Source organism: Frieseomelitta varia, unplaced genomic scaffold, assembly GCF_011392965.1.
Source record: "Frieseomelitta varia isolate USP_RPSP 00005682 unplaced genomic scaffold, Fvar_1.2 scaffold_759, whole genome shotgun sequence".
In the NCBI taxonomy this organism is placed as follows: Eukaryota; Metazoa; Arthropoda; class Insecta; order Hymenoptera; family Apidae; genus Frieseomelitta; species Frieseomelitta varia.
The window spans coordinates 53286-69199 of record NW_025110544.1 but is presented as its reverse complement, the minus strand read 5'-3'; the positions used below and the strand labels follow the sequence as shown (position 1 = coordinate 69199).

The 15914-nt window shown below is 35.3% G+C and overlaps 1 protein-coding gene across 2 annotated transcripts; it reads left to right on the top strand.

Moving 5' to 3' along the window:
* Positions 1-1767: 1767 nt before the first annotated feature.
* On the top strand, positions 1768-15546 carry LOC122535730. 2 transcript variants are annotated; one of them, XM_043667510.1, is made up of 7 exons: positions 1768-2042; positions 7448-7760; positions 8039-8314; positions 8397-8620; positions 8953-9219; positions 9436-9685; positions 10070-15546. In XM_043667510.1, exons 2-7 carry the CDS (start codon positions 7505-7507, stop codon positions 10240-10242), a joined length of 1446 nt encoding a protein of 481 aa, XP_043523445.1. In that variant the 5' UTR covers positions 1768-2042; positions 7448-7504; the 3' UTR covers positions 10243-15546. The 2 variants fall into 2 exon arrangements, with proteins under 2 accessions (XP_043523445.1, XP_043523444.1); XM_043667509.1 differs by having other exon boundaries at positions 1768-2043; positions 7453-7760.
* Positions 15547-15914: the final 368 nt, after the last annotated feature.

Below are 15914 nucleotides of genomic sequence, written 5' to 3'. Positions count from 1 at the left end.
TTGGTCTTTGAAAACGTCAGCTCGTTCCAGAGTTACTAGAGAATCGAATCGACTTGCAGGAAATCTTTTTGATAAAAATTATCGCTATTCCCTGAGAGCAGAGCGACGTTAGGTTCCTTGAAAATTGCAGATTCAGATCAGGCCAGGAATTTCTCTTAGTAAAAATAATTTACTCTGCCGATGAGAACCGGCGAAGAAGCGAGTTTAGCTTCGAGTGTCAAAGTTTCAAGACGGAGTGGCCGGGAAGTGAGAACATTGAAGCCGAACGTGTCAGAAAGTTGTTCATAATTCAGCCCCGGGTTTCATTGAAATGCGAGCATCCAGTAGCCGGGAATTGGCTTTCTCACGGTTTCACGGGCGAAACTTTGAGCGTCTCTCCGCAATTGGCGAACTCCACAATCGGCATTATCGCCCGCGCCCCTTTGATCGCCGTGGGAATACTGTTTCAACTTCCGTTGTGTGTCTAGCTGCCGAATGAAATTTTAAAGGCACTTGTCGAAGTCGATCCAAGTCGCGTCTGAGTTTTGACGGGAAAGTCGCTGAGAAATTGCTGCACATTCGTGTACCATTTTTGCACCCTGAAATTCGGTGAGAATTTACGTGATCGTAAGTAAGATCTAAAAATTTGAAGACAATGGTTTTAAACCTGAGAATTTTATGATACAACTTGCGAAGTATTGAATTAAACACCACCTTACAAAGATCAGTAAGATTAAAGATCGAAATTTCGAACGAATCCGAGATCATCAACTTTCTTATGAATTATGATAAATATCCGCGAGATATAAAGAAATACTTTATCAGTTAATTTGTCATTTATTAGCTGATAAGATTTCGTTGATTTCTCGTTTTTTGACGACGTTGAGACGCATATGAAAAATGGTACCTGGTAACAAAAGAAATAGCCAAACTACGGATTTTTTTGACGACATTCGTCAAGCTCCGGTTAACAATTCATACGCTATTCGTAATTTTCACGATTAATTCGACAGAGAGCGAAAACACACATCCCCCGAGTTACAATTACAATCACTGCGCGTGCGCGGTTCCAGGAACGTTCTCTCCCATGGTGAACCATTGTACACCTGAATGTTTAAATATTTGAGAACACGGACGTTACCACGAAGTTTTACATATACAGTAAAATGGGAGCTACTTTCAACAAATTTCAATATTTAATGAGGTTGGAAGAGAGAAATTTGTGTTTGTTTAATATAAATCTTATATATAACACCAGTGGAAAATGAACGCAGTTTATAAACTTCTGTTCTGCAACTATGAAAATGTCGAATAATATATCTCGATGAAAAAAGAAGTAACGAACGTCGGATTTTTGTCAGAAATTTCAGATTTTTAATCCCATTAATAGTCATTATCAAGTAATTTAAACATATGCATACTTATTTTTTCACAGATAAAAGATAATGCGAAATAATCCTCCAATCTCGTGAAACACAGGACAGATATCTGACGTATTAAAAACTTTTTATATTTATTATTATGTTTTATATTCATTATTTCTTGTACTATTTTTATGTTCTGTCTGTTATACTACAGTCTATTGGATATCCTGGTAATCTAGTGGCGAAATACCGAAAATCCGAGATATAAAGCATGGAATTTCATCTTCGATAAGAAGCCGAATTTCGAAGGAGTCGAACAGTATTAAATTTTCAACGCGTCACGTGGAAAGGCCAGAATTTGAATTGAAACAAAATCGTGGACGACGATCTTTTTGGATACAGAGGGCGGTGGTTTCCGGGCGCCTAGCGACAGTACTGCGCGCCAGCGAACGGAGCCCGCATCGAAGTCAGTTCTCGTCTCACGATGGGACGAAGTCGTGGTATTTTCTGGATTTTCGTGCGGTTCGCGGCACTTGTGAAACCCATCGTCGTCGTGTTCACCTAAGTTCACCGTCGTTTCGCGGATGTGAATCCTTGGCGTGGAGATACGGCGTCCACAGGAACAGGACAGCCCCCCGGAGGATTCGAAGCGGTTTCAGCGAGTGTGTGACACTGGGCGGTGTCAGGTTAGGTTTCGAGGGTAAGTCGCAGTAGCGAGTATAGCATATATAGGGTTCGTTGACAAGCCATTATCTCGTGAAACTTCTTTTTCTCCTTTACGCCTCATCGCCATCGCGATCAGATTGGCAACTCCCTGTACTACGACGAAATACTACGAAGAATTCTAACCTATAGCCTCGAACGAGATTTCGTTGAGATTTTTGAGCGTGTAGTATCTGACAGGCGATGAGAAACTGGCTCGTGTTTTATTACAGCGGCGGAACAGTGCCACGCCGTGTGGCTCTCTGGGTTTATCGGTTTTTCGATCTCTTATCGAAATTATGTTGTTAGGTTAGACGCGGCGGCAGTTTGTATATCGGATATTGGCCATGGACGTGCAGCTTATTGGCATTCTTTGTCGTCTCGAGCTGCGCGACTGTTCGCAGGAAATAACCGTGTAATTAAAGTACTCGAATCGTCTCTGTCGTCTGTCCACTTTCGAAAGTCGAACACTGGTTTATATTACGTTTTTGCGTTCGAGTTTTTTTCACTCGCTGAAGTTTTTAAATAAACAAGTATCATTGATTTTATATGAATGAACAAATATTAATTGCAAACACACGCATTCCGACGCGTCTTTACCTAGAGATACAATAAACGATTAGGCAATAACAATTTCCAATTGGTCGGCGAGTAAAATAAATTTCAATGTTAAATAAATTCGAATATTTTTTTTTATTAATCTTTCCTCGAACGTATTTTTCCGGATGTATTGAAATTACCTCTCGATAAATTAAAATTTCGGTCCATTTGCCTTTCGATAAATTTGCGAATTAATATCCCATTTATATATTTCCCAATATTTTTCGATAGATTTGTTGATTGAAAATTTCGTTCCAATTTATTTCCCAATAAATTTCAATATGAATCTAGAAAGAAGAAAAAAAAAGTAAAAGAAGAAAGGAAGAGGGGCGAGATAACGGTTTGTACGGCAGTTTGTTTGGTGGCAGGAAAGTTGTGTAAATTGTGTGAAGGTTCGGACAGAAGTTTCTTCCTGCATTACGGAAAAGTTTCTCGATCTTGGCACTGGACAAGGATACACCTAGATATAATCCCTCGAGTACACTTGATGTTCTCTCTAAAGTGTCTCATTCCGGTGAAAGAGAGAGAGAGAGAGAGAGAGAGAATCTCTGTGATTCGCACTTCCGTTGCCTAATGTTTGTTAATTCGAAACATCAACGTCTATTTTACCGATCGAGTCTTGATTTTGAAATCTCTCGTTTTTCATTTTCCCGCCCCGTGAAAAAAAAAGAATGATATCTAATTAAACTTCAGCGAGCCTGATTAAATACCAGTCGTTATGCATTCGTGTTCTTTTAATTAGACGAAGCTATTAAAAATATTTCACTGAAAAATGAATATATTACTATATTACTATATTATAATGTAATTGAAGTAATGTAAGTAAATCATATTACTATATTACAATGAGAAATATTAAATTTAAATAAATATATATTATAAATTTTAGTTCTTCGCTTTTGTTGTTAAAAAAAAGTAGATGTTTGACAAACTTAGAAAATAGAGGGAAATTGTTTGACGAACTGCGTTATCGACTAAGCGATTGTTAAGTGGAAAACATTTTAGGAAAAAGTCTCAAAGTATAATATTATTTTTTTAAGTTTATTGAATGGTTTTGCTCCTGTTGTGTCGTGTTTCAGCGGCGAAACAAGAAAAAATAGGTTAAACTCTGGAAGAAAGCTTGGTCCAGTCGCGCTTTATCCTATTGTTTTCAGAGGCACGAGTTACGGCTCTGTCTCGGGCCACTTGTGACGAGTTAAGTTGCCAGTAATTAGATTCTTTTGTTCCGTCCTTAAATGTCGCCTTTTTTTCCTACCATTTGCCACTCTGTGCCACTATTTCACAACGTTTAACCGTATCTCGGCTATTTCTTTCTTGAAAAAACAGAAACCGATGAGAAATGAGAGATTGGATGTTGATGTGTCACGCAGTGTGTTACGTTTCATGAAAGTCATGCAATAATACAAACGTAAGAAACACTGGGTTAAGTTTAAATTTCATAATTTGAAAATTTTGTACACATGTGATATATTCAGTTGCAAGCAGAACAATTTATTTTTCGGGCGCGTGCATCAGAGATTTTTCCATTAGACTTTTATATAAATTGTATAATTATGCATTGTGTTATAGTAAAATATTGTTGAAGAGTTGTGCAATGTAAATGTTGGAAAATACGTATTATATACATAGTAATATTATATATTATATATATTTATATTATATATATTAAGTAATATTATACATTAATTTAAATATTATATATATTATTTATATTATATTATATTTATATTATTTATATTATATATATTAAGTAATATTATATATTAATTTATATATATATATGTAAAGTAATATACTAATATTTGTGTGTGTATATATATATATATATATATATACACGAACGAACACGATTTCGTGCTGTCTCTGTTTTTAGCCTGGATTTCTCAGCACGGCCAGCCCGAGTGGCTTTTTAACGGCGATCGCTTTTCACGAGAGATCGATTAACTTTTATCTATTATATCGTCGAACGCGTGCACGCGAGGCTTATGTGCATTCGCCGCTGGCCCGATTTGGAATACGCTTACACACGAATTTTTTCCTTCAGTTATTCCGTGCTTGTTCGCTGCGCTTTCCAGGGAAAAACATAGCACACATACGTGTATATTCGCTGCGTACACTCTCGTCTAAAAGTCTCGGGACATTTTTCACTGTCCATCAAATTTATTTAGCCAATTAAGGTAGATCAATAGCTACTTGATAATAATCTTAATTCGTAGAAATCTCACACATTCGGACACGAATCTTAAACTTCTTCTTTTACCCGTGTCCGAATTTCACTGATATAAGTTTTCATATTTCAATTGTTGGTCAACCCCTTCAGTTATTCGAGTATTTGCAAAAATAATTCGCCAATGTGTAGGTACTTCTGTCGATTGCAGTGAGTAAGATACGCAACTCGTGGAAATGGCCCTCGCGTTTATCGCTGATACTGATATTATTTTCATGCCGACAAGTATCGAACTGTTAACTGCATCATTGCGGAACGGAATTTGCTTTGTCATATCTGCCGGTCGAATGGCAAAAGGAATCTATTTCCCAAAGGATTTCACGGTTTGTTTGATCACGCGATCCCGGGGGGGACTCTGATTTCCGCCAGAGCGAAATTAATCAGTTTCTATTATTATTATGCTTTGTTGATGTCGGCGAAATTTTTGTTCACACTTGTGTAGCAGAAAAGTGTCGATGCCAGTGAAATTGAATTAAACATTAATTGAAATATCATCAAACCGGGGAAAGTGGTATTGTAAAACGTACTAATAATGTGTCTGTAAAATTACTAGGTACAAAGTTGAAGATTATTTGCACTCTTGGACCTAAGTTGAACATTATTCAAACTGAGTTTAATAATTTTTCTCTCGGTAGATTTAAACGCTACATTATTGAAAATTATTTAAATGTTACCAAATCGATTAACAGCTGTTCACAAAAATTTATAGATATTTATAAAAAAAAATCGCTTGAATAATTATAAATGTCTTGCTCATTGTTATTTTCGTTCTTTTTTTTTCTTCTTCTTTTTTTCATCCCTTTTAGATGAAAGAAAAACATTATTTTTTGACCAGCGATAAGTGTTCCAATTACTCGCGACAGAAATTGCGAAATTGCACGAGCTACAACAGATTTTTTAATGAAATTCATCCACTCTGAAAACCTTTAAAAACCGGGGCTTTCACAGAAACAGAGGCAACAGAATTTTTTTACATACAACACCGACCAAAAGTATGAACACGTCTTTCCCGCGTTTGTATCTCACACTTGTCGATTTAATATTTCGTTATTGCCGTAACAAAACATTATTGAAAATTACAAAAATTGTGTTAATAAAAGAAAGTACCAGTGAAATACTCTAGTCGAGGAAATAAATTGCATTTCATACACAGAACGTGCTTTCAGCGAGTGGTGTATGTGTAATAAAAGCTTTCGCGTAAATGTAACGTTTTCTAAATTGAAAACGACACACTTTATTTACGTTCTTAATTGCAGAAACTCTTTTGACCTAATCGATCTAGATATATCAGTTTTAATTAAATTCGGACGCTTGCACACATACACAGAAACGTGCAATTAAATATTTTCTGAAATAAATAATCATCCCCTCCGGGGGAGGGCTTTCATTAATTCCAAAAGTTTTACCAACGCTTCTCCGAAACGCACGGAAAAAACAGCAAATGCAAATATATTCTTTAATAGAAGAAAAGGCACATCTCCGCTCTCTAAAATTCATTTACCGTGTTTTATTAAACTTCGAGCCGAAGATTAAAGTCAATTTGATACTCGTCTTGAAGTTTCACTCGGTCCAATTCTCAGTCCTTCTTTTCGTTAATCTGACAATTTTGATATTTTTTATCGAACGAAAAAATTACGCGAGAACTGCTAGAAAATTTGTCATTTTTCACAGAAATTTAATACCTTTTTTTTTTCTTTTTTCAAACAAACACGAGTTCTCGGTTGTTATCTTAATATTGTAGATCAAAACACTGTCACGTAGAAGTAGAAAATACGTCGGTTATTAGAAAAATAAAATATTGGTATAGATATACCAATTGACAGAATATAAAAATGGGCAACTGGAAATATTTAATATTTCAAAAATTAGTAATTAATACATTTAAAATAAAATATTTAAATTAATAATTAATTTTCCAAAAATCTACTCTGCGTGAAAAACCCCCTTGTGTTCTTCATTTTTTTCGTTCCACGAGTTTGAATTCTTCTGGCGTTTGTCGCCGGTTGAAGAAAGAAGGAATTTAAATTGCCCAGGCTCGTTACTTTCCAACCAACGCCTCTGTTCGCGCAAAGATTTCCGCGTAGGTGAGAGCCGGACACGAAATTCGCCGATTCTGGTGAACCGATAACGGGTGGAAAGGGAGAGGCTGGTTATCTAATCTCCGCACGATGAAAAGTGCGCATAGGTAGAACCCTGCGCGTGCATGCAACGTGCTCGTTTATCGTGCACCGTAGCAGCAAGGGCTGAAGGATAAAAAACAAATCGACCTGAACTCTCGACTGGATCGTTTCGCGTGAGCCGCTATACTATACTGTGTGCGTGCAGAAAAAGAAAAACCGTTGCTTAATGTGTATCAAGATTTTAAGAAACACATTCCTCGAAATTGCCAATTCCACGTCGTGATTTTTCTTCTGGTAGTGATATAGAGGTATTACAGGCTAACTTGCCTATAATTCTGTGTTACTCTGCTCTTAAAATAAATAATCAGTAAAGAGTGACCAACATATGATCCTACCAACTGGTAGGACTATATATAATAATGCTAATAATGATATTTTTCAACTGTATTTTCCAAAATAGGTGAAGAAAATAAACCGCAAAACTGGCAGGCCTGGCAGGTTGCGTCTCGACGATGGTCGACGATGAGGAACAGGAGGAGCTTCGGTGTACAGGAAGCGACGTGGAGATCGAGGAGTACACCGACACCGAGGACTCGCCATATGTCGCTTATCAGGCCACCGATAAGCTGTTCGATACGGATAGGGCGACCTGGCAAAAATTCAGCTTCATCGCCAACCTTCTGACCGTCGTCGTGTCCATTACCTGTTTGATTATCACCTATCCCCTTTATCTCGAGAGCGTCAGCTACGTGTCCAACGCTTACACAGGTATCTAGCAAACGACTGGATAATGCTAATTCTAGCTCCCTCCTCGTGGGCGATTTTCTCCCCTCTGTTGTTTCAGCATGTTCGTTTTTTTCAAATTACACGTTTCGTGTATTTATTAAAAGTAGGAATTTGTTTGTACTGTTGGTCATTCATCACTCTTTCATCTTGCCAATTATTGAGACATTCAATGAATTTACAAAAAAAATAGTACAATACTGAGTACTGAGGTATTAGTCAATGCCTGTTCTAATTCAGACTTGTCTTCTTCCCCTATTCAGGACTTCTCTTCACTGCCTTCTGCTCTGCCTTCATTCTGGGCGTAATATGCTTCGTCGCGGGAAGAGTGTCTCCACCACCAGCCCTGATCCCGAACAGCATGCGGATCAAGATCCCTCGTTGTGCTCTGCTCAAGATCAGTCTTATTTATGCTCTGTCTGGAATAGTAATCACTCTCTCCTTGGACCGGGACAGAGTCCTATGTCACTTGCAGGATCCCATAAAAGGCATCACTTTGGTCTTTTCTCTGGTCTACTATTTCTTCTTCTGTCGTAAAAGTGAGCTTCCTAATTTTCGTCACTCTCTTGTAACAAAAAAAAGAGAAAGGAATCAAATGAGAAATAACCGTGTTTGCTACAGTGATGAGCTTGCAGAGGATCTTCTCCAGCACTACGATAATTGTTGGTCTCTTCATAAGCGTGGACTATGGCCTGTGTGACGAGTTTCGATGCAGAGGGCGAGATGTTTCGGCTCATGTGAGAGGATCTTGGGGCGTGAAGGCTATTTGGACGTTCGTTTATGTCGGTTCCCTGGCTGCTTTCGCTATGTTCTTCACTCTGCTAGAAGGCCATTATACCACTGAGGTGAGAGCTGAATAATTAATCCGGAAGAATGCTTTGTACCGTGTTACTTGTGCGTTGAGCCGCGTGTATAATGAAATCTTTGAATACCGTGTGAATTTTTCATGAAAATATTCTGTACAGAGTTTCCATTATTCTTTTATACGGTGATTTTCGTTTCTGTGTATACTGTTTAAAGTAATTAGTAATAATGTTAGTAATAATAAAAAATGAAAATTGACTTGATGGTCGTCATTAAAATATAAATATATATAAATAAAAAGATTTTATCAAGGTATTTAATATTTTTTTGTCATACCAATTCTAGAAAGGAGACAAATTTTCTTATGTTCCAGCAACAAAACATGTGTCAAATAATGGCGAGCCAACAGAACTCTTTTCTCTACACGGTGTCGAGATTGGTGTCTTCGCGAGACATCCGTCGACGAGGTTCTGAGGAAGAAGGAGGCAGACTACTCCACGTGACAGATCCTGATCCGACCATAAAACCAAAACATATTCCAAAACCTCCAATCCTTGAAACTCTCTTCTACATTCACTTAATCGCTTTCTTTGCCATTTTATCCATGTCCTGGATCGACACGTTGCCAGGAATAGGCAGAGTAAGCAATTTATATAATAAAATTTATACCAATTTATATAATAAAAGTGGAACTTCATTTATCAAGTTGTATTGGGAATTTGAGCGTTTTATTTGCAAAAAAAAACTAATAAAATGAGTATGATTCTGTCAATTAATAACTGAATTCTATAGACAAGACTCGTCTCAATAAATGGAATTCTACCATATAGGTCAATGTGATTCTTTGTCTGTTCAGGGTTTGTCTCCAGTGGAACTATACCGTACAATAGAGCACGGGCTCACATGTCACTTCAAGAACACCGAAAACTGCTCAAATATTTCTACTCATGGCTGGATCTTCTTGATAGCATACAGTACCTTTGCGATCTCTGTGTTGAACTTCCTGTCTATAAGTGAGAGCGCTGTCTTCACCGTTGCTGCCGCCACTGTGTCTCTTCCGTTGTCCGGAATCTGGTGGAGCATTTACAAAATGGACATTCACGGTGGTGAGTCAACAAAGTTTTAAACCTTTAAATTTTAATAGTTAACAGTTATGAGAAAAACCTAAATAAGAGAAACCTAAATGATCATTAGAAAATTACTATCTATTTTGAAGTCTGAAATTATAGAGGATCCAATATTTCGCGTAATTTATAAATCAAATTCGGATCTTCTTTCCTTTTTTCTCGATTTAAACGAATTATTAATCATTCTTTCTAAAATTCTAATTTGTTAACACATTATTTCTCTAAAATTCATTTCATCTATAATCTAGATCCAAGTCAAAATCTATCCTAACACTTAGACGGCTTGTTACCTTGCACTCAGCTCTACTTGCACTTCAGAAATCTAGACTTGCTTCAGAATTCTCAATTGAAGTATTTAAACAGGTTTCATTACATGGTCCCCCGGAGTAACGGGAGAACTGATCTGCGCACTACTAGGTCTTCCCGTGGTCCTTCTAGGCCTGGGTCTCCTCATCAGATCGCACTTCCGCGACACTCAGCCCTGCTACTTGACTATGCAATCACCAGACGTACAATGTGAACCTTCTCAAAGATGAACATCTTTCAGGAAACTAACTGGAGTCTTTGTACTTAACATCTACAGCATAAAAGATCCATAACAATTGTTCTACAAATTTTTGTTTAAACGTATAACAAAAAAAAAAAAGAAATCTAACGTCAATATTTTATAGAAATTAAAAAACGTAGGGATAAAAAGAAAAAAAAAGAAGATACACGGAGAGAAGCATATACAAGAACACGTGTAACGAGAGCTCTGGAATCGACTAGAAGTAGCAATCTATTAAATACCTTCAAACCATATTCAATTTTGGAACAGAATTGTGCCGTACCAATTTCAGTAAGCTAAATACAGAGACCCACAAGTACTGTTGATGCTGAAAACTGATTTTTGCTGCCTCTAGTCGAAGGAACGCCCTTTCCAGAGCTGGAGTAAAGCATTCTATACATAGTTGTGATAAAAGAGGTAACGTGGAGGAAAATGATAATATCGATTGTCTCACGTACACGAAATAGAAAAGAAACTACAAAACTGAAAGAGAAAGCGAGAGGAGGAGGAAGGAGAGAAGCGATCAATGTTTCCTATGTAATTTGCTAGCGAGAACATCCGTCTAGCTACACAACGTTATTGCCAATTTATATTTTATTTTGATAACGAGAGTATTTAATATTTTCGAAAACAGAGAACGTTCGAATTACACGTGTTGAGAATGTATGTGTGAGTGAATGTGTCAGGAAGGAAGAAACAGTAATACAGAAAATATTTTATAAAAACGATAAAGTATAATTAGCGTGCACTGGATTGAAAGTTGCATATTGTCGTGACGGACATGCTTAGATGTTAGGTTTCTCTGCTATCGGTTGCCATACTTCACGGATTTAGCAACTAAAAATGGAAATCTAACGTCTCTGCAGAATTATTGCAGAACTATTGAAGAATGGAGAAGTTCGGTCTCCGTACTTACAGATTTCTGAAGCAAATTTTAAAAATTTTAAGCAAACATGGATTCTAAAATGTTCCTAAAACTCCGTATTCGGACTATAGCCATTTGACGGATAAGCACAAGTTTAATGGATGTACAAGAAGAGAAAATGGCGCGGTTAAGTCTTCAAGCTTACGCACTTTTGGATAGAAAAATTTACAGGATTTCGATTTCAAAAAATTTATTGGAACATTACATTTTACGCATTATGTCCGATAGCAAAGCAATTCCCGGTTTCCCGCGATTCTGTGATTCTCCATTTCCGCTTCAGGCACACACGAGTATCTAGATAAGTTGCCAAAGACGAAAGAAGAAAAAATGTTGAACGTGTTGATTTCTCAGTATTAAAAATAGAGTATAAACGCGAATGTGTGGAAGCACGATTCTACGTGAATAACGCACGAACAAATTCGAACTAGTCGAAGAAACTTGCCTGGGACGAGTTTCTGCTCGACAGACTTTTTAATCACTTCGTAACTAATCTACGCGATTTGTTATGAATTCTTTTTTATATTTTTACAAAATTCATTCGCTTAGACAATTCTGTCTACGCTCTTAACAACTTTGATTATTTACCTCGATTATTGCTGCGTTGGTAATTTTGTACTGCACATACTATCCACTACTATTCTGTGTGTAGAGTGTTTCTAAAGATCAGATAGATCCATTATTTTAAATTAAATTAAGTACCGAATTTATTTATTTAAAGTACCGAATAATTATTTAAAATTTTTTATTTTCATCAGATGTGTAATGATGAACAAAAGAAAGTTTAAAAGTTAAGTTAGAAAAGACTAACTTTACGAAACAAAACAAAACATAATTAGAGTTTTGTTTCATTTACTGATATTATAACAATATTTTTTGCACATTATATGCATCATTGTTTAAATTTCCCATAAATACTAAAAAAACTATAGTACAATTGTACTTGATTATTCTAATGAATGAGAATAGCGTTGTAGTAGCATGGTAAGAAACATCTAGTCACTAGTATTCATATACATAATTATTAATTCTAAACTTTCTTTTGTCAATCATTATATATTTGGAGATATATCTATGTATATTTTGAACTTGTAATTTATACAGATGTGTTCTGCAACTCAAACAATTATTTTAGAAATATTTCCAACCGACAACTCTGCATGTACTTAGTTAACAAAGTCTTGTGGCAAATTCTTACTTTTATAAATATGAGCAAAGACATCATTATGTTCCATGTAACATATATTCTATTAATTCTTGCACTTTTAAACTTTTCACAAAGTCTACTTATGGTGGCTTTTATTAACTTTAAGCTTTCATAAGGGAATCTTGTTTTTCTATGTATTTAGTATTCAGCTATTTAATATGCACTGTGTTTGATCTTAGATGAACTAGGGTGAGTCGTTTCTCCATTACTGTCAATCCCGCTCCTCCTTCTCCCTGGACTGGTCCACACAGTCCCAAAAACTGATCAAAAACCGCTGTCCGCACGAAATCAAAAAGACAAGATGATGTATTCGGAAGTGGCTCAGAGGAGAATTATAAAATTCGTGCCAAAATATATGAGAAACCAAGTTTCTAGTCTTGTAGCGACTGTAACGACTCGTATAAATCGATAGTTGATAAGCATTTATTAGACCCGTACTGAAGATAGTGAGAGATACACATAGGCAAGTATTGCGAATTAAGTGTAGTTTCGTTGTTGGCAGATGTTGAGACGGTAGATATGTAAGAGAAAGAGGAATATTCGTTGTTGGAAATATGTCAATCATATTCTATTGCAGAAGCTATATACGTCCATATGACTTTTTTACACCAATAATAAGCGTTCCAAGTGTAATTGTATTAGGACTATAGGAAGCATGGAGTTTACATGGTCTCTGATGTCATTGATTCTATTAGTATCTCATTAAAATGTTCATGTTGGTGTAACTGAATGGGAATAAAATACTGAATAGTATGATTAGATTTCAATTGGTATCTTTGAATCACAGATGATCTACGTATAATCATAAGTGATCTACAATAGTTTATTTTTTTAGTTTTAGGGTACTTTATATTTTATACTTTATTTAATAAAGACTGTTATTCCCAGTTATCTCTTAGAAATTTATCACTGCGTTTTTGGTAATATAATTTTCTCTAAAACTATTTTCTGATAACCACGGATGATCACCATTTATGTCCATCCTTCCTGCAGTTCTGTCATAGCTGCTACAATAATGAAAAACGAAAACGTAAGAAACAATAAACGAACGTATTACTATTATATTATTACACTATAGACGCAACATTTAATCATACATATATACGTACATATATATTAAGAAGTAAATCGTGCTATACAATTAACGAAAAAGACACAAGCAGGAAGCCTGTTCTCAATTTGTAGCTTTCTTAATCGACGAAACTGAGTTACAGACAAAGAAAATGATTCTAAACTTTTTTAAAGAGGAAACGCAATGAACTCCGGTTCAGCAAGTAAGAGTAAATTCAACAAATGGAAACGAGAAACTTGCTGAATCGGAGCGGTTACGCTTAGAGAAAACTTACGAACTTTATTAAAAAACAAAAAAGAAAAAAAAGAAAAAGAAAATAGAAATAAAATAAAAATCCAAAATGAAGTTGGGGGGGAAATAACAAAGTATTGAGTTTGAATAATTTATTTTTTAGCGAATCATTTTCGTTGTGGCTCGAGTGTTCATGATGACTATCTTCATTGTGAATGATCTGGTCAACCCTTTCGGGCCTTCCCCTAATTATCTGATACTAAGATCGTTGTTCAATTGCGCTTGTTGTTATTGCCAAATGTTGGGAAATAAGGAAATATATTCTGTGTACAGATTATCCAAACGCTGGCTTTCTGATAGTAATTTATTTTTTTATCAAATGCTGACCCTGAAGGGTTGACCTTTCGTAAATGCATTCGCTGTTATTACGAGTATTACTTTAGATGAAAAACATATTTTTTACATTTATTAGTACATTTCGGCGTTTCATTTGTTACTGTAATTTTTGTGAAATTAGGCAGCGTATGAGTAATATCGTTTCATTTTTCGTTTTAAAAAATTTTAGGTTTAGCAAGTTAGGGAAAATTGGACTGTTATTGTTGTAATGGTAACTGGAAAAATGAGTTATGTTTGTATTATGTTATAATGGCGAATGTGTTGAGCAAAACGAATAAAAAAAAAGAAAAAAACTGACTATAACGATCGAAGGAGAGATATTCAAACTTCTGTTGCATAAAAGAGAAAAACAAAAGCGATTGCATCTGATGCAAACTCGAAAAATAGATAAATATTGTTGCATTTATCTGGTTGGTTGTGGTTGAATATTTTTATAAGAGGATCGTAGTGCGTTCTGATACTGATTATAATGGTAAATTATAAATTATTAGCACGCGACATGCTAAACATTGCGAAACGAGAAACGCGTATTTCGCATCTCTTTCAGATAGACGCTTTACGAAATTTAACAAAAGAAAAAAAAAATTACTATTTACCAGCGATCAGCAGTGCCGTATATATGTATATATATACACACATAATCTATATATATATACACACACATACATACGTATACATATATATATATATATATATATATTTATACTGGGTGTCTTCCCCGTGGATATATAACGTTAACTATGATATTTCCAATCGTAGCTTGTAATACAGTAGAATCTTTGACTTCCGGTTTGCCAAACGAATTCATTATTTAGAAATTTGTCACTAATTTTTTTTTTTTTTTTTTATCTCCTTTTGGAAGAATTTTTTGAGTTTAAGTTGTTATATAATCAAAAATTAGAAGATTTAATATTTCCTTTAGTACGGAAGATTTCAGTTTTGATTGATGAAAATACTCGGATCTTTTAATTAAATTGTAGAATTCTTTTTGCAGCCAGGAAGTTGGAACTTTTAAGTAAGAGAAAATTCGAAATCTCGACGATGGAATGCAATGAAATTAATATAAATTTATCCCTGCGAAAATATGGAGAAATGTGCTTTTATCGATTTCGACTTAAAAATTGTATAACATTCTTGTATAATATTTTAATAGACCCAACGTTTTAATTTTAATTCATCATTTCTTTAATTTTAATTTAACATTGAAATTGCGTTTAATGTAGCACGTAGCACGTTTCTCCATTAAAAACGATAATATTGAAGAGAGAAAATTTTACAAAGGAAAAGGATCATCAAGGATAATTTGATAGGAAGAAGAAGGAAAACATTTATATGTCCATGGTCGATGTTTGGATTCATAATTACGCTCAATATATTCACTATATTCAACAATTATGTACCGGATTGTAAATGTGTTAATACATACATACATATATATACTTATATAAAAAAAAGTCGTATAGAACTCATCATCTCGTCACTCATCGTCCACTCATTCGAATAACAAGATCAATTAAGTTACTGAAAACACGGACCGACTAACGAAGCTAATTATGCACCAACTGTGAAACATTCGCGAGATAACATAGAATCTCTTCATTGTCGGCTTGATATTCACCTGAAGAGCTCTTCTACTGAGTCTGCCCGTCGCTGCTTCCTTTTTTCCCCCCCTTGAAAATCCTCTCACCGGTGAAAAGCATCTTTTGAAAGATACCAGTGAAAACTAGTTAAAATAGTGTGATTTGAATTTCACGCAAAAACTATTTCAATATTAACTTCATTTAATGAAGAATATTTTATCAGGCGCATATATTGGAAAATTAAAACTGTATG

What these genes read in the sequence shown, in the direction of transcription:
- LOC122535730 (XM_043667510.1), top strand. Translation starts at nt 7,505, where the DNA reads ATGGTCGACGATGAGGAACAGGAGGAGCTTCGGTGTACAGGAAGCGAC. An exon ending in AAGGCCATTATACCACTGAG is followed by an intron (nt 8,621 to 8,952) that starts GTGAGAGCTGAA and finishes CTTATGTTCCAG; the next exon opens with CAACAAAACATGTGTCAAAT. An exon ending in CGTTGCCAGGAATAGGCAGA is followed by an intron (nt 9,220 to 9,435) that starts GTAAGCAATTTA and finishes TTGTCTGTTCAG; the next exon opens with GGTTTGTCTCCAGTGGAACT.